This window comes from Halichoerus grypus, chromosome 7 (genome assembly GCF_964656455.1).
Source record: "Halichoerus grypus chromosome 7, mHalGry1.hap1.1, whole genome shotgun sequence".
NCBI classification, from domain to species: domain Eukaryota; kingdom Metazoa; phylum Chordata; class Mammalia; order Carnivora; family Phocidae; genus Halichoerus; species Halichoerus grypus.
In genome coordinates, this window is record NC_135718.1 from 66166189 (window position 1) to 66186217 (window position 20029).

The 20029-nt window shown below is 35.1% G+C and overlaps 1 protein-coding gene across 1 annotated transcript in view; it reads left to right on the top strand.

Moving 5' to 3' along the window:
* IPMK (inositol polyphosphate multikinase) overlaps positions 1-20029 on the top strand; it is a 45587-nt gene that overhangs the window by 3235 nt on the left and 22323 nt on the right. Inside the window, exons 3-4 of the mRNA XM_036078145.2 lie at positions 9331-9416; positions 15249-15345. Of these exons, the coding sequence (XP_035934038.1) occupies positions 9331-9416; positions 15249-15345 (183 nt within the window). The remainder of the gene's footprint in view (positions 1-9330; positions 9417-15248; positions 15346-20029) is intronic.

The window sequence follows — 20029 nt, forward strand, 5'->3', positions numbered from 1 at the left end:
CAACTTTTTGTTTTCATTCTATATTATGTAGTATATCCATATTTTTGTATTCATAATACACTTCAATTTTTAAAAAACTGTTGTATTCCATAGTGTGAATCTGTCACAATTTAACTATTCCTCTAGTGGTAGATTTTTATATTTTCACTATTTTTTTGCTATTATAAATGTATTAAACATTTTTTTACATTATAGTATACCTTACACATTGTGCAACATTTTCTATAGGGAGGTTTCACAAAAGTGTGGTTGCGGTCGATTTAAATTCCCAAAGCTCACCAAAGTTAGCATGAAATCCTTTTTTTGTTTTATTATTTAACATGTACCATTAATTTCTTTCAAAATTCCTTAAAGTTTCAAACAAATAGTTGGAATCTGGTGTGTGTTTCCTGATCTAACTAAGTATATAGAAATGAGGTAGTCTGGGTAAAAGAAGGATTTAAACTGGTATTGTCTATTTTGGCTGTGGTCTATTTTATTAAATATGTTCTGAAACTAATTGACTTAAAATAATTTCAGACTTACAGAAAAGTTGCAAGGACAATACAGAGAACTTAACATTTTGTGGAATTTCTTTCTCTATGCATATTATTTATTTTGGGGGAACTATTTGAGGATAGGTTGCATATATCTTGTCCCTTTACACAGTAATACGTCAGTGTGTATTTCTGTAACCATGGCACATTTATCAAATATAGGAAATTTAACAGTGATACAATGCTTTTATCTAATCTATAATCCATATTCTAATTTTGTCAGCTGTTCCAATAATGGCTTTTGTCATATTTGTTTTTCTCAGTCCAGGATTTAGTTCAGGATCATTTATTGCATTTAGTTGTCATGTCTCTTAGAATCCTTTAATTTGTGACAGCTCCTCAGCCTTTATCTTCTATGACATTGTCATTTTTTAAGAGTACAGGCTAGTTATTTTATGAAATATTCTTTAATTTGGATTTCTGATGGGTTGTTATGGTAAGATTCTGGTGATGCATTTCTGACTGGATTATACAAGTGTGTTCTCCTCAAGGTATCACATCTGGAGGCCTACAGTGTCCATCTGCCCATTATTAGTGATATTAATTTTGATCATCTGGTCCAGTTGTGGCCTGGCTTCTCCAGTATGTAGTTAATATTTTTCACTTTGCAACTAATAAGCTGTTTGTGGAGAGACACTTTGAGATCATGGATATATCCAGATCCTCATCACACTTTACCCCTAGATTTGGCATTTATTGATAATTTTTGCCTGAAGCAGTCTTTACTCTGAAAGTTGAAAAATTGTGATTTTTCTCCCCAGTTCTATCACTACCTCTATTTAACAGTCAGCATTCTAAGAAATAGCCCTCCCTTTACTCCTATATATTTCCTTTTTTATTAATAGTTTGGACCCATGGATTCTTATTTTATAAAGTGTTATGACCCATTATAGAACATATTTATTTTGGTGTTCAAATTGTCCCAGATTTGGTGAGTGGGAGCACTTCCTTCCTTTCTGTCACAAGTTATTTTAGACTTACACTTTCCTTTCCCAATTCTAGAACCAGCAATTGCTCCCAGAAGCCCTGGTTCATTTTCAGTGGAAAATGGTATTTTGAAACCAAGATCTGGGTGCTAGATGTGCTTATTACCATTGGAGTGTTATTGCTTCCTGGCCTTTTCAAAGAACATAACTGAGAAGAATGTATAAATATTTAGAAATCATAATTTCATACTGATATTTCCGATTTCATTCCAGCACCACAGAGTTCTTCCTTTCCTTTCCTTTCCTGATTCTAAATTTGTATTTCCCATCTACCTCAGTGAGAACCCTGGCTCCCAACATTGTTAATGTTTTTTGTGTGTGTGGGTTTTTTGGTTTGCTTGTTTGTTTTGCTTGTTCCTGTAATTTTCAGAATTTCTATACCCGTGCTACTGCAGAAAACAAACCTAGAATAAAGAATTCAAGAGAGATTCCCTTATACTAAGGGTATGTGGTTGGGAACTCTTCAAAAGCTATTGGATTACGGTTTTTTGGATTTCGTTTGGTTTGGTTTGGTTTGGTTTGGTTATTTTTACCCCCTCTTCTGTAAGGTAATATTATTTATTTGAAAAGCAGTTGGATTCATTTCTGTTTAAGTTCAGTTCCCTCCTTTCATTTTTATTTAATTATATATTTTTGAATGCTTATAAAATTAACATGCTTCCAAAACTCAAAACTTTACAGAGAGGTGTATCAGAAGTGTCACGCCATTCTCTGTCACTTTACCCATTTCTCAACATCCCCTGTAGGTAACCAATTTCATTGTTTTCTGATTTATCCTTGCTAAGTTACTTGTTGCAAAAATAAGCAGATCTAAATAAATTTTCATATTTTTCTTTCTTTCTGACACAAAAAGTAGTATGCTATATATACTGTTTTGCACTTCACATTTTAAACTTATCTTAGAAATCAGTGGTTTCAATTCATAGAGTGCTTCCTCATCCTTTTTAACAGCTCAGTTGTACTCCAATGTGCATATATACCCCAGTTTTTTCAGTTTCCTGGATTTGCTTTTGGACTTGTATTTATTTTCATTGATTTGTTTATCATAGCAGTAATATCTCATTGTCTTAATTCAGTGAGGACTTGAATCTTGATGTATGGTAATGTAAGCATCCTGTTCTCTTTTTTGAGATGATTTCTGGTCCTTTGCATTTCCATATAGATTTTAAATCAACTTGTAATTTTTCCCAAGAAAATTGAGATTTTTGTGTCTGCTTTGAGTCTTTAGGGTGCTTCAGTGAAAATTGATTTCTCTATAATACTTGTGTCTTCCAATACATGAACCTAGTAGATCTTTCCATTTATTTAGGCCTTCTTAAATTTCTCTTAGTCATAGTTTTCAGTGTAGAGATCTTACACAGCAATCACTAGATTTTCCCTAAGTATTTGATGCTACTGTAAATTGTACTGCCTTTTTTAAAAGAATTTTTATTTTATTTTGGAAAAATTTCAAACTTAAAAGTTGCAAGAATAGTATAATCAACTAATGTACACCATTCACCCAGGTTTACCTGTTATTAATATTTTGCCACATTTGCTTTATCACTCTCTATACTTGATAATGATTTTGCAGAACCACTTAAGATTAAATTGCAGACATCATGACCCCTTTTCCTCTAAATAATTAAGTAACTCCTAAAAATGAGAACATTTTCTTACCTAACCATGGTAAAATGATCAAATTGAGAATATTTAACATTAGGCTTTTGTTATTTTTTTCTGTAATATCCTTCATAGCAATAACCCCCCCATCCAAGACTGCACGCTGCATTTAGTTGTTAGGACTCTTTAGTTACCTGTCATTTGGAGCAGTTTTTCATTTTTTTCTTTATATTTCATAACTATGAAATATTTGAAGAGTATAAGCATGGCTTTTTTAGAATATCTTTTATATTTGTCAGATTCCTATGATTAGATTCAGATTAATGCATTTTTGGTCAGAATACTGTATGCGTTGTATTGTGTTCTTGAAGCATCATATCATTAAGCACAGGATGTCAGTTGCATTACTGGTTACATGACTTTGATCACCTGGTTAGGTGATACGTTCCAAGTTTTCCACTGTAAAGTTTTCATTTTTCCTATTATAATTAAGTAATTTGAGAGGAATAAAGAGACTATTTGACACTGTTAAAATCCTGCTCCTCATCAGAGTTTTCACCCAGCATTACAAACATCCATTGACAGTATTTGACCAACCTACTACTATGGTAGTTGCAAAATGGTAGTTCAGTTCACTGTATGAATTGAAACTACTGATTTCTAACTCTGTCATTCCTGTTAAATTTGTTAGTTGGCATTCTACTTTAGGGAATTGTAGATTTCCCTTCTCTCTCTTGCTTTCTTTCATCATAAGGATTTTGAAGACTTCAGTCGATGGGTCTTATCCATTATTGTTACTGCTTATTTTGATGCTCAGATTGTCCCAAATTTGGGCAGTGGGAGCTTCTTTAAGCTGGCTCCTTGATCTTTTCAGCATTTCCCATTTTTCTTTTAAAGCGTTTTCTCAGTTTCAGCATAAAAAGATGTTCTGTGTTTATCTTGTACTTTCTCTGTTCCAGCCCTGGAACAAGCTTATTTTTCTTCAAGAACCTGGTTCCTTTAGGGATAAATGGTATTTAAAAACCAAAGTATGGGCACCAGGTATACTCATTGCTCCTTGGGTGTGGTTGCTGTTTGTCCTTTCAGCAGATTAGACTAAGAAATCTGTAATTTCAGGGACACCTGGGTGGCTCAGTTGGTTAAGTGTCTACCTTAGGCTCAGGTCATGATCTCAGGGTCCTGGGATCGAGGTCCCACATCAGGCTCCCTGCTCAGCGGGGAGTCTGCTTCTCCCTCTTCCTCTGCCTGCCGCTCCCCCTGCTTGTGCTCTCTCTATCTCTCTGACAAATAAATAAAATCTAAAAAAAAAAAAAATATACAGAATTTCACATTTTTTAAAAGTTGAGTTCATACTTATACCTATAATTTAAACCTAATACCACAGGGTTGTTCTTTACCTTCCCCTGTTCTATATTTATACATCTCTTCTTTCTCATTGAGAATTCTGTCTTACCCAAAACATCAATATATTTACTCATATTGAAATATTTAAACCAACTTTGCTTTCCTGGAATTAGTCCACATGGTCATGATAAATTATCCTGTATATATTGCTGGATTAGGTTTACTGATGTTTCATTAAATATTTTTATGACTATGTTCATTTGAGATAATTGTCTATAATTTTTGTTTAAGTCTTTGTTGGGGTTTTTTAAAAAAATATGCTGGTTTCATAAAATTAGTGGGGAAATGTTCCCCACTTTCCTGTTTTCTGAAAAAATTTGGTAAGAGTGCTGTTACCTTTTTCTGTAAATGTTTCATAGAATTTACTGTTGAACCCATTTTCTACAATTATCTCAAGATATTTAAAATTATGAATTTAGTGTTCTTCATGGACATAGGGCAACTCAGATTTTCTACTTCTTGTGTTTTAATAATTTATGTGTAAAGGAATTTATTCGTTTTATTTAAGTTGGATTATTATCTACAATTATCTCAATTATCTCAAGATATTTAAAATTATGAATTTAGTGTTCTTCATGGACATGGGGCAACTCAGATTTTCTACTTTTTGTGTTTTAATAATTTATGTGTAAAGGAATTTATTCGTTTTATTTAAGTTGGATTTATTGGTATGAAGTTCATAATGGTCTTATGCCTTTAATGCTTATTATAGCATTTATAGTGATATCCCATCTTTCATTTATTCTTAATAATGAATTTATGTTTTTTTCTTGATCCATCTAGCTAGAGTTTTATCAGTTTTATTGATCTCAGAGAAACTTTTTCATTGATTTTTTTTTTTTTCTGGTGTCCATTCTTACTGTTTTTGTTTTTATTCGCTCCAGTCTTTCCACTTATTTTGGGTTAATATATTACTTTTTCCTAGCATCTTAAGTTGGAACCTTTTTTTTTTCTTTTTTCTAATACAAGCATTTAAAACTACTCATTTTCCTGTAAGTACTAAGCAGTACTTCAGGTGCATTTCACAAATTTTGTTATGTTAGTTTTCATTATCATTTAGTTAAAACTATTTTTTAATTTCCCTTGTGAATTTTGATCCATGGATTAATTACAAGTGTGTTTACTTCTCATCTATTTGGTATTTTCCCAAATATCTTGTTATTTCCATTATGGGCAGAGAATATTCAATCCTTTTAAATTTATTCAGTACATGGTCAATCTTGGTAAATGTTCCATTTGTACATGAAAAAATGTATATTCTGTTAGATAGAGCATTCTGTAAGTGTCAGTGTGGTTAAGTTGTTTGATACTGTTGTTTGGTTTTATGTGTCACTATTAATGTTTTGTATGCTTGTTTTATCAATTATTGAGAGAGTGCGTGTTTGTCTGTCTTCTCAGTTCTGTCAGTTTTTATTTCATGTATTTTGCAGCTCTTATTAGGTACACACATTTAGGATTGCTGTGTCTAAATGAATTGACTTATCATTATGAAATGTCCCTTTTTACATAAGATAACATTCCTTTTTCTTGAGTTCTATGTCTAATATTAACATAGTCTGATATATGGTAATATGTTAACTTTCTTATGAATGGTACTTGCTAGTGTAGTCTTTTTTCCCATCCTTTTATTTTTAACTCATCTGTGTCTTTATATTTAAAATGTCTAGGAGTTTGTATTTTCTATCCTATTTAGAATTCCCTGGCTCTGTGTTTTTAGGTTTTTCATTAGTTTTAGAACATTTTAGACATTGTCTTGTCAAGTATTTCCTCCTACCCTTTCTGTCATTTAAAAATTTTTTCCCTTCATCTTTTTCAATAACTTGTTTACATAATTGAGATTATATAGAATATGTAATCATTTTAACATATTTGAATTTCTCATGTCATGTATTTTTTCTAATAGTAAAAGCAGTGTGTTTATCATAGAAACTTCTGGAAAAAGTTACAAAAGAAGTAAAAATTACCTAGAATGTTCAAACCACAGATAGAAATTTTAACATGATTTATTTTACATAGTTGTAATCCCACTAACTACATAATTTTTTCATTGTGGTAAAACACACAACATTAAATTTACCATAGTAATTATTTTAAGTATACTTTGTAGTAGTGTTAACTATACAAACATTTTTGTGCAACGTATCTCTTAGAACTTTTTCATCTTGCAAAAGTGAAACTCTATATTTCTTGAACAACAAATCCCCCTCTCCCTCCCTGTAGGACCTGGAAACCAGCATTGTAATTGCTGTTTCTAAGAGTTTGACTACTTTAGATACCTTATATAAGTGGAATCATGCAGTATTTGTACTTCTGTGACTGTCTCATTTCACGTAACATATGCCCTCAAGGTTCCGAATGAAGAATTTTTTTTAAGGCTGAAAAATATTCCATTATACGTATATACTACATTTTTTAAATTTTTCATCTGTTGATGGACATTTAGGTTACTTCCACTTATTAGCTATTGTGAATAATGGCTGCAGTGAACATGAGTGTGCCTTTTATTTTTTCTAGGATTCTAATAGTTATCTTAAATGTTTGATATTATTCCACAGATCTTAGATGCTCTCTTCTAATTTTTTCCACTCTTTTTTTTTTTCCTGTTTGTGTTTCAGTTTGGGTAATTTCTGTTAACCTGTCATCAAATTCCCTGATTCCTTCCTCTTCTATATTTTGTCTACTGATTAGCGCATAGAAAGCATGTTTTTGTCTCTTAACTCTCTTTTTCATTTCTTTTTTTAAAATTTAATTAATTTATTTCTTTGAGAGAGAGAGTGAGCAAGAGAGGAGAGAGCACAAGCCAGGGGAGGGGCAGAGGGAGAGAGGGGAGCAGACTCCCCACTGAGCAGGGAGCCTGGTGTGGGACTGGATCCCAGGACACTGGGATCATGACCTGAGCTGAAGGCAGACACTTAACGGACTAAGCCACCCAGGTGCCACTCCCTTTTTCACTTCTAACATTCCGTTTGACCCTTATAATTTCTGTGCTAAAATTCCCCATCATTGCTTGTATGTTATTTACCTTTTCTATTATAATCTTTAACATGTTAGTTGTGGTTATTTTAAGTTCCTTTGATAATTTTGACATTTGTGTCATCTCTGAAACTGTTCTGTATGTTGCATCTTCTTTTGGTAGTGTTTTTTTCCCTTGCCTTTTCATATGTCTTGTAATTTTGTATTAAATTCTGGACATCACATGTGAGACTGAAGGCAAACAGTATTTATGACCAAAATGAATGCACCTCTTCTGCTAGGCAGTTAGTGTTGGTGATTCAGCCAATCTAGTCAGGAATAGAGCCAAGTTTGAATTTTGTTGTTATACTTACTTTCTGTTACGAACTGTATGTTGTGTTGCCCCAAATTCATACACTGAAAGAACAACCTTCAATATGATTGTATTTGGAGAGGGTCTTTATGGAAGTAATTAAGATTAATGAGGGCATAAGGGTGGGCCTGATCCAAAAGGATGAGTGTCCTTATAAAAAGAGACATGAGAGAATATCTTTTCTCTGTCACTGTCTCCACCATGTGTGGACAAAATGAGAAGGCAGCTGTCTACAAGCCCGGAAGAAAACTCGCACCAGGAGCTGAATAGGCTGTCATCTTGATCTGTGACTTCTAGCCTCTAGAATTGTGAGAAAATAAATTTTTGTTGTTTAAGCCACTTGGTCTACAGTATTTTGTTATGGAAGCTGGAGCAGACTAATAACACCTTCAGTGCACCACAGGCTTGAAATTTTTCTTTTGTAATCTTTTGTTTAGAGTGGGGTTGATTTGCCAGAGGATTTTTCTCAACATTCCTGTTTAACCCTCTGCTTTATGTCTTCCTCGTGCACTCATGCTTCAGAGATAGTTTTTCTCCATGTTCATGCCTTTTCTCCAAATGTAGATTACTGTTGCTTATTACTTGGTGATTACTAGCCTGATGCAAGGCTGTAGGAGGTGTTTCTTGTTGTCTTGGTCCAGCTTCAATATTAGGTAGGCCCTATGACCCTGAGTCTTAGGATGGGGTTTTTAGGTTTCTGTATCTTAGGTGAAAGTAGAAGTCCAGAAATTTTTTCTGACCTATTCTCTTTTCTCCTTATGATACTTATTTGAGTCCTATTGTGTTCTAACACATGATTTTGTGAAATCTCAGTATTTGAAAATTTAAGGTTTTAACATATAAATTTGGTAATCAGTCTTCATGGTGTAGGGACACAGCCAGTGCTAGTACATATGTGATGGCTTTAGGAAAAGGCTGCTCCTTTGAGTGGGCTGATTATGAGAAGTTGCCCCTTCCTGCTTCAGGCTTGGTGTCTGATTTCAGTCCCCACTTTTCCCAGTGGCTATGCATTTGAATCAGGAAAAATTTTAGGTGCTTTCTTGTAGTAAATGAGAGAAACTTATAAAAAAGTTACAAAATAGGAAGTTCATATAGTACCACTTTTAACATGTATGTTTTTTTCTGTTTACAAGAGTGGAATCAGTTTACACTACTGCTTTTAACTTCTTGTTTAACTATAAATTACTTTCTCCCTGAAGACCATTACTGAAGAATTTCTATAAAATTTAGAAATACATTCTAAATTTATTAGAAAGTCTGAGCGGGCTCTAAGGGGAATAGTAGTTTGAGACAATAAAACCACACTTCAGAGTTTGTTTTCTGGTGCTTTGCGTATAACAAGCACTGAAATATATTGGTTAAATGTTAAAATTTTTATGAAAGTGGTTTATCTGTAACTTTAGGAACACATCTAACCCTGTGATGCAAGGTATACTATTATCGACGCATTAAAAAATAGCTGATTTTTGTTTTGTAGGCATCCTGCAACATCCAGATGGCACAGTTTTGAAACAGTTACAGCCACCTCCAAGGGGTCCAAGGGAGCTGGAATTCTATAATATGGTAAGTAAGATAAGATTTGTTTCATTGTATTCAAAGAGTTTTTCATAGTTTCTGATGAGTAGGTAAGAAATACATTTGACAGCATGTCCTGGTGTATTGTTTATGTGACTGAAACAAAAGCTTTATGGAATACAGTGCTTATCTTTATTGATACAGTCTAGTATTTTCCCACTGTACTTCATTTTTTAAATTTTATTTATTTATTTTAGAGAGCACGTGCACATGAGCAGGGGGAGAGGGAAGGGCAGAGGGAGAGGATCTCTAACAGACTCCCGTGAGTGAGGAGCCCAACTTGGGGCTCCATCATGACCCTGAGATCATGACCTGAGCTGAAATCAAGAGTCAGCAGCCCAACTGACTAAGCCATCCAGGTGCCCCTACTCTACTTCATTTTTTTTTATTATTATTATTTATTTGACAGAGACATAGCAAGAGAGGGAACACAAGCAGGGGGAGTGGGAGAGGGAGAAGCAGGCCTCCCGCAGAGCAGGGAGCCTGATGCGGGGCTCGATCCCAGGACCCCGGGATCATGATCTGAGCCGAAGGCAGACGCTTAACGACTGAGCCACCCAGACGCTCCTCTACTTCATTTTTGAAAGATCCTTATTCTGAGCTGCTAAATTGATTTTAATTAATGGATTTTGACCTACAGTTTAAAAACCCCCCTTAACTGAGAGCCCATTTGTATTTCTCAGAAGTGCTGAGTTTAAATAAGTGTTTTTATTTTTACTACAGGATTGTTTTGGAACCTTAAATATGCTAATGTGTACTGTGAATCTCCAAATTTGGGGAGGGGGAAAGGGCATACTTAACATCTAATTAACTCTATGACTAGGAATACTTTTTAGTACATTCACAGTGTTTTCAACCCATCAACTCTGTCTAGTTACAAAACATTTTCATCACACAAAAGAAAACCTTGTACCTGTTAAGCCATCCCTGGCAACCATTAATCTGCTTTCTATGGATTTACCTATTCAGGATATTTCGTATAAATGGAGTTATACAATATGCTAGCTTGTTTTGTTTAGCATAGTGTTCTTTTTTCTTTTAAAGATTTATTTACTTATTTTAGAGACAACAAGTACAAGCCAAAACAAAAAACAAGTACTACTATAAATGCTTTTCCAGTATTAACTTGTTTGATCTTCACAAAAACCTGTGAGTTAGGTACTATATTATCCTCATTTTATATATGTGCATATGAAGGCATGATTAGTTGAAATAATCTGATCAAGATCATTCAGATAGTTAATGATGGTCCCTGGATTTGAATGTATGCAGTCTAGCTCTTGAATATGTGCTTTTAACTGCTACACATAGCCTCTTTTTTGAAGAATGTATTTTATATTCTGTAAAAGTCTTGTACGTAATTTGTTCAATTTATTCTTGGTACCTCATTTTTTGTTTCTATTGTAAATAATATTTTTTTGAATTAAGTTTCCCAATGATTGCTAATATACAGGAATGAAATAGATATTTGTATTTCTTTTATCTTATTGAACTCTAACAGTTCTAATTGTTTCCTATGTAGACAGTTAAAGCTACTGTGATTGGAAGGGTTTTTTGTTGTTGTTGTTCCTTTTGAATCCATATATTTCTTTCAAGTACTTCCAGTTCATTGATGAATAGAAGCAATGATGGGAGGGAGGGTATCTTCCTCTCATTTCACGAAGTGCTTCTAATATTTCTCCTTTTAAGTATGGCTTTCTCTCTTGTTTCTTTGATAGATACTTCTTCCCAGGTTAAGGAAATTGCCTTCTGTGTGAGTCAAGACTCTGTCAAGAAACAAATGGTGCCCTGTGTCAGTTTAATAAAAGGACTGTTTACAAAGGTGTGGTCACAGTTTAAGGCCACCTGCAAGAGATAATGCTATACCATCCCTGGGCCTGAAAGGGCAAAGAAAGGGAGTGGTAACTAGAACTCAGGGAAGGTAACTTTACAAGAAGGTATGAACTGAGAAGGAGGGAATTAGAGAAGTAAATAACCTGACCTTAACCCTTTTCCTACCCTCCACTGTCTTGTACCATTAAGAGACAATGGCAGGAGGACAAGAGATGACCACTGATGCAGTTGATTAAAGTTAGCTTCTTGGAAAAAGGGAAAGATACACAGCATCCTTTCTATTTTTATTTCAAGAAACTTTTTAAGACATGAATGGGTATTGAATATTTTTCGGCTATCTTTTCTGTATCTATTGAAATAATTTTATGAGTTTCCTCTTTTAATCTGTTGATGTAAATACCATAATAGATTTCTAATCTATTATCACCTTTCATTTTTGGAGTAAAACCTACTTTTACATGTCCTTTTAATTTTTTTTTTTTTTTAAAGATTTTATTTATTTATTTGACAGAGAGAGACACAGTGAGAGAGGGAACACAAGCAGGGGGAGTGGGAGAGGGAGAAGCAGGCTTTCCGCTGAGCAGAGAGCCCGACGCGGGGCCGGATTCCAGGACTCTGAGATCATGACCTGAGCTGAAGGCAGACGCTTAACGACTGAGCCACCCAGGCGCCCCTAATTTTTTTAATAATATGCATTACTGAATTTTGTTTGCTAGTGTTTTATTTAATATTTTTTCCACCTATTCTCAAAAATGAGATTGAATTATTATTTTCTTCACATATTTTCCTTGTCTGGTTTTGATATCAGGTTTCTTATATCTTCATAAAATGAGCCGAGGGGCATTTCTTTTTCTATTTCATGGAAGAATTTGTATCAGATAAGGATTTGTTCCTTAAGGGCTTGATAGAACTTAACTGTAAATCATCAGTGTAGCCAGCTGTCTGTCTTTTTTCCTTTCTTTTTTTCTTTTTTTATTTTATTATGTTATGTTAGTCACCATACAGTACATCATTAGTTTTTTATGTAGTGTTCCATAATTCATTGTTTGTGTATAACACCCCGTGCTCCACACAATACATGCCCTCCCTAATACCCATCACCAGGCTAACCCACCCCATCACCCCCCTCCCCTCTAAAACCCTCAATTTGTTTCTTGGAGTCCATAGTCTCTCATGGTTTGTCTCCCCCTCCGATTCCCCCCCTTCATTTTTCCCTTCCTTCTCCTAATGTCCTCCATGCTATTCCTTATATGCCACAAATAAGTGAAACCATATGATAATTGACTCTTCTCTGCTTGACTTATTTCACTTAACATGATCTCTTCCAGTCCCATCCATGTTGATGCAAAAGTTGGGTATTCATTCTTTCTGATGGCTCAGTAATATTCCATTTTATATATGGGCCACATCTTTATCCATTTGTCTGTTGAAGGGCATCTTGGCTCTTTCCACAGTTTGGCTATTGTGGACATTGCTGCTATGAACATTGGGGTGCATATGGCCCTTCTTACCTCTGTGTCTTTGGGGTAAATACCCAGTAGTGCAATTGCTGGGTCATAGGGTAGCTCTGTTTTTAGTTTTTTGAGGAACCTCCACACTTTTTTCCAAAGTGGCTGTACCAACTTGCATTCCCACCAATAGTGTAAGAGGGTTCCCCTTTCTCCACAACCTCTCCAACAATTGTTTTCTTGCCTTGTCAATTTTTGCCATTCTAATTGGTGTAAGGTGGTATCTCAATGTGGTTTTGATTTGAATTTCCCTGACGGCTAATGATGATGAACATTTTTTCATGTGTCTGTTAGCCATTTGTATGTCTTCTTTTGAGAAGTGTCTGTTCATGTCTTCTGCCCTATCCTTTTTTTTTTTTCATTTCGTTCCTTCTTTCCTGGAAAAGGATTTTTTTCTTAAGATTTATTTATTTATCTGAGAGAGAGAGAAAGTGTGAGCAGGAGAAGGGGCAGAGGGAGAGACTATCAAAGCAGACTCCTGCTGAACATGGAGCCGGACACAGGGCTTGATCTCATGAGGCATGAGATCAGGACCTGAGCTGAATCTAAGAGTCAGATGCTTAACCTACTGAGCTACCGGTGTGCCCCTGGGAAGGGATATATTTTTAACCACTGATTCAGTTTTTTAATATCTTTTGTCAATGTGATAATAAAATATAGTTGGATTATATATGACTTTTTTTATATTCCTAATATTACTTGTTTATTTGCTGCTTCTATCTTTTTCTTGATCAATTTGGCCCCCAGCATTTTTAGAGTGTAATGGTAGGGGAAGGGAGAGGATGACAGGGTTTTTACTTTTCAGTAGTTAGATTTTCATTTACTCTCCCTGTTTCAGTATAGTAACTCTCTCTTCATCTATGCTGAGTCCCTAAATTCAGAGATCCTTTGGTTCAAGTCTTCAGAGTGGACCTTTATGAAGCCCAAACTTCACTGCTCAGTTTAACTCTTTTGGTTCCCTCTTTATTTTAGAACCCTATGAGTTTCCTTTTCTCTTCCTTGGGAGCTCAGCTAAGCATTTAAGAAAATGTTTATTATATTTTATCCTACATTTCTCTAGTTAGAAAGGTTTTTTTTTATCACCCCCCCAAAAAATATTTAAAGTAAGAAGAGAAAGTTTCCCTCTTATATATACTCTTCCAGTTCTTTTATCTTTTTTACTTACAAATATATCATGGACTTCAAGTACATAGAGATATACTTGGTTCCTCCATCCTGTTCTTATGTCATCATGAACACTCTGCCGTCACTGATGTTATGCCAGGAACAAAGGGATGATAAGGTATACCCTTCTCTTAAGTCTAGAAGTGACTAATAAATATCACTTCTCACATTTCAATAGTGAAAGCTGGGAAATACAGTGTATCACATAGATTCTGTCACACTTGAGTTTATTCTGTAGAATTCTGTTTTATGTGTAACTACTTGACATGAATATGGCTTGACAAATAGAATTGTAACACTAAGATTTCGTAAGCATTTTATACCAGTGAACTTTAATGATTTTGGATAATTAGGTAGACCATATTGTGAGAATTCATTGGATAACATGCCTTACAAGTTGTTTTTAAACCAAAAATATTTTCTTGCCCTCTTCTAGGAAAAAAACTGAGAATCTAGTTCAGGATATGTGAACATTTCTAGTATTTTCTAGAATTATTACTGGTTATAAATCAAGGAATTAAATGAGCAATAATTAGACTTACATTGAGTTAAAGGATAATTTTTTAAAGGTAAAATCCTAACTCCCAAGTGCCTAGGTGGCTCAGTTGGTTAAGCATCTGCCTTCAGCTCAGGTCGTGATCCTAGGGTCCTGAGATCGAGCCCCGCATTGGGCTCCCTGCTCAGCGGGGAGCCTGCTTCTCCCTCTCCCTCTGCTACCCCCCCTACTTGTTCTCTCTCTCTCTGTCAAATAAATAAAATCTTTAAAAAAAATCATAACTCCCTTACAGATATAAAATAAATATATGTTAAAGATTTTGTTAAACTCATTGTATAATGAGGGAACCAAGCAGATATTGAAACTGGTTCAAAAGAGAAGCCAAAGAAGCACAAATTTATAAGGAATAAAGGGAAGTTGAAATAAATATATATATTCTGCCCTCCCATGAGGGGTGGTGGAAGGTGGAAGGAAGTGAGTTGCACCTCTTCTGGACAGAATTTATTTACATTTCTATGGACAAGAGTTATTTTGCATTTGCTGAAAGTTTTATCTACAACTTACTTAGTTGTAAAATAGTTCAAGGACAGTGAAAGGCTAGAATTAGATAACCAAGAAAAATGTGCTCTAAACAATACATACTTTTTTGTTGGAGACACACAATAATCTTTTTTTTTTGCTTCCAAATGTATTTCCAATTGAAACTCACACGAGATAAATTATGATTCAACAGTATTGTTTTATTTGAGAAATGTGTCGGGCAATTGTAAAGCATTATAAGAAACTATCATGCAAATGTTATATTTCTCTTTGTTTCAGGTTTATGCTGCTGACTGTACTGATGGAATTCTTTTAGAGCTACGAAAATATTTGCCAAAATATTATGGCATTTGGTCGCCTCCCACAGCACCGAACGGTAATCTTTTCTTAAAAATTCATCCTTTACTATTAATTCATGAGAGTGGCTTTTTATTTTATTTTTTTACTTTTTTTTAAGATTTTATTTACTTTTTTTTTTTGAGAGAGAGACAGTTCACAAGCAGGGGAAGCGGCAGGCAGAGGGAGAAACAGACTCCCCACTGAGCAGGGGAGCCTGACGCGGGACTCGATTCCAGGACCCTGAGATCATGACCTGAGAGTGGCTGTTTAAAAGGCTTTATATAGGGCGCCTGGGTGGCTCAGTTCATTAAGCGACTGCCTTCGGCTCAGGTCATGATCCTGGAGTCCCTGGATCAAGTCCCGCATCGGGCTCCCTGCTCAGCAGGGAGTCTGCTTCTCCCTCTGACCCTCCCCCCTCTTATGTGCTCTCTCTCTCATTCTCTCTCTCTCAAATAAATAAATAAAATCTTTAAAAGGCTTTATATAAAATTAAGCCTAGTTTTATACAGACAGAATATATGTGTTTTTCTTTCTAGTCTTTTCTCTACTTCATTAAGGAAATTTTACTAATACTTTTTTTTTTTTTTAAGATTTTATTTGAGAGAGAGAGAGAGAAAGTGAGAGAGCGAGCATGAGCGGTTGGAGGGGGCAGCAGTGGGAGAGGGAGAAGCAGACTCCCCATTGAGCAGGGAGCTCCATCCCAGACACCTGAGATCATGACCTGAGCTGAAGGCAGATGTTTAACTGGCTGAGCCACCCAGGCACCCCTACTTTTGTTTTTCATACCCAGTTTCTTAAATGGTGTATAACATTAATGACCCATGGAGCACCTGGGTGGCTCAGTCAGTTGAGCGTCCAACTCTTGATATGGGCTTAGGTCATGATCTCAGGATCATAAGATCCGGCCCCCTGTTGGCTCTGTGGTCAGCAGGAAGTCTGCTTCTCTCCCTCTCTCCCTTCCTCTCCCTCTGCCCTTTCCCCCCCATCCTCCATTCACATGTGCACACTCTTTCTCTCTCTTTAAAATAAATGTCTTAAAAAAAATTAATGACCAATTTGTTATAATTGAATACAAAAATCTATGTACTTAATACTGTGTTAATTTATAGATGTTCTTTTTTCCTAATTTATTGGGCAATTTCTTTTTCCATTTTGAGTAGGAAAATCAAGAAAAATATTTTCTTTACGTAACTCCCTCTGTATCTCCTTGCTTTAAATTGCAATCTTTTAGGGGTGTCTGGGTGGTTCAGTTGGTTAAGCATCTGACTCTTGATTTCAGGTCATGATCTCAGGGTTGTGAGATTGAGCTCCGTGCTGGGCTTGGAGCCTGCTTAAGATTCTCTCTCCTTCTGCCTCTGCTCCCCTCCCCCTTAAAAAAAAAATTGCAATCTTTTAAAAAAATACCGCTAAGTTTCATGGTTAAAGGACAAAATGATCTATGTAAGGGCACAGCATCTCTTTCTTAATGAATACTTGAAGGAGTATTTGCCTTTTCAAAGCCTTTGACAGAGCAGACAGGATTAAGTAAACAAGTAGCATGACTACTTAATGATTGAAGAAGGTTCATGAATGGGTGAAGAGTTTCAAACTTGACTGAGTTTGAGAATAACCCAGAGGCTTGTTAAAATGTAAATTATTAGGCTCAACTCCCAGTTTTTTTATTATGCAGATCAATGTTGGAGTTTAGTGATTTGCTTGTTAAAAAAAAAAAGCTACACTTTTTTTGCTGTAGATGGTACTTGAACTGCATTTTGAGAACAGGGAGAGAAGGGGCTCCAGCTTGGGCTTGTTCATCAGTTGTTTTTCTAATACTCACTTACTAGGTGTGGAACTGTCATTTGTAGGGAATCATGGTATCTCCCTGAGTATCCTCAGTTAAGTAATAGTAAATCTATGATTCCCCGGGTATTTAGGATTCTCCTGTATTTCAGTAATATGAAAAAAAAAAAAAAGAGTGAGCTTTTCTCTTTTCTTCCTCCCTCCTTCTTTCTTTCTTCTTTTTCCTTTCTTTCCTTTCTCTTTCCCTTCCTTCTTTTTCTTTCTTTGTCTTTTCATCCCAAATATACAGTATATCCCTGATTCAGATCAGCACATTACTTAAATTATTTCACAAATCTTTATGATCACCTTTACTTTGTAGAGGTTTCCATTGTAACATAAGATAACTGGATTCCATTAAATTTTGCTACTGGTTGCTGTTTAATTTTGAGCAGATCAATACTTATCAGTAAAGTGACAGTGAAAGATTAATGAAGGTTGCTGAGGATGGTACTAGATTAGACATCTAGATAAGTAAATACTCAGTTTAAAAACATTGTTAGGAAGGGGTAGAATAAGCAAACAGTATCATTATTTTTCTTTTAATTTTTTTATTAACATATAATGTATTATTTGTTTCAGGGGTACAGGTCTGTGATTCAACAGTCTTACACAATTCACAGCGCTCGCCATAGCACATACCCTCCCCAGTGTCCATCACCCAGCCACCCCATCCCTCCCACCCCCCTCCACTCCAGCAACCCTCAGTTTGTTTCCTGAGATTAAGAGTCTCTTATGGTTTGTCTTCCTCTCTGGTTTCATCTTGTTTCATTTTTCCCTCCCTTCCCTTTTATCCTCTGTCTTGTTTCTCAAATTCTTCATTTCAGTGAGATCATATGATACTTATCTTTCTCTGATTGACTTATTTCGCTTAGCATATACTCTCTAGTTCCATCCATGTCGTTGCAAATGGCAAGATTTTATTCCATTGTATATATATACCACATCTTCTTTATCCATTCGTCTGTTGATGGACATCTAGGCTCTTTCCATAGTTTGGCTATTGTGGACATCGCTGCTATAAACATTGGGGTGCATGTGCCGCTTCGGATCCCTACATTTGTATCTTTGGGGTAAATATCCAGTAGGGCAATTGCTGGGTCGTAGGGTAGCTCTATTTTCAACTTTTTGAGGAACCTCCATACTCAAACAGCATCATTATTTTGAAAAGTAGAGTATACAGAAAGAATCTAGGTGAGAGAAGTATTTCAATTAAAAATAACATTTTATAGTTTGGAATTACTAGCATATGATTTAAAAATCAAGGACCTGCTAGCAATCGACAACCTTTTTGGTTTTCAGTACTAAATAGAGGGACATCTATGCTAAAACAGAAAGAGCAGTAAGTTTGAAGTCAAAAGACTTGCTTTTTACCTTGATTTTTTCCGAATTTTATGAAGTTGGTTAACTCATTAACCTTCTTGAACTCTACCTTTTCTTCCAAAAATTGAAAATAATACCATATAGATTTGAGAGGATGCATGTTACTTAAGAAGGCCTTGAAAATTCTAATATTCTTATTTGACTATAAATGGAGAAATTGGTGCTACTGGGATAAGAAGATGAAGTGAGGAAAATGAGAGGAGAGAGGAGAAAATGTAAATAAAAGGGGGAAAAGGACAGGAATAAAAAAGTATATGTGTACAGAATGGTTCAGTAATACCAACAATTGCCTCAGGGGATTTCCTAATTCCTTTTCAATTTTTTAGCTCTGGAGGAAATTAGACAAAAATTGTTGCACTATGCACGTGTTTAGCTTTGATTTTACTAGAGAATTCATGGGATCATTTTTCTATTTTTATCCTTTTGATAATGAAATAAATATAAATATATCATGAAACCAAATATTTTCTTAGATTTTAGAACACTGTGATTTGCATTACTGTATTTTACATAGGAATAACTGGCCTTCCCCACCCCCCCACCCCCACCCCGGGCATGTTTTTTAGGTGCTCACGGTAGTCTTATAAAGCTTGACATAGTTCTTATAACCCAGAGTAGTAAAATGTAGAAAGTACTGCAAATTTGCTTAGCAAATTATTGTAACTTCAGTGAAGCATAAGAATGTCCTGACCAATAAGGTTTTTTCTTTTGATTTTTTTATGATAGCTTTAAGATATGTGATGTATCATAAAAGCCACTCATTTAAAGTATACAATTCAGTATTTTTTAGTATATTCATAGAGTTGTACAATCATCACTATTAACTAATTTTAGAACATGACCAATGGATTTTTTTTTAAGTTAAAACATTTGTGAATTATCTTTGAAGATTTTGAGTTAGTTATATATATTAAATCTCATCTGTATCTGTATAAACATAGATGCCCAGTACATGTACTATCAAAAGCCTTTTATTGATAGTTATTTAGGGAGATAGAAAGGTATATCTTCAAGTGGGTTTGAGCAAATTTAGAGTTTTTAAATGTAATCTCCGGCAGCCTGTTAATTGTTAGGTTTCTGGATCTAGCTACTAGTCAAATTTTAGGAAGCATGCACTGAAATAAGCTGTCATACATGTCTGTTCTCTCCTTCACACTTATGTCAAATTTGGAGGCTCAAGGTCTCTACCTATAATTCTTTCTACTTTCAGTTTATCTTGCTTTTAGAAATGACCGATGATTGCAGTGGAAAGCAGAAGCAAGGCCTTGTCTGTTTTTCCATATGGCTTCATAGTTGGAATGGGGCTCCTCATCTGGCCTTTTCTCTTTTTTGAGAGGTTCAGAAATGAAGACGGTAATCAATACCTAGTAGACTTTCTAGAGATGGTGAGGAAGAATTTGATGAAACTTGGAACCTATAGTCTCATAATTTATACAATCAGTAATATTCAGTAAGAGCATCTAAATAAGTCTAAGGAACTAATTATCTTTACTGTTTAGTTATATGTAGGTCTTTCAGTT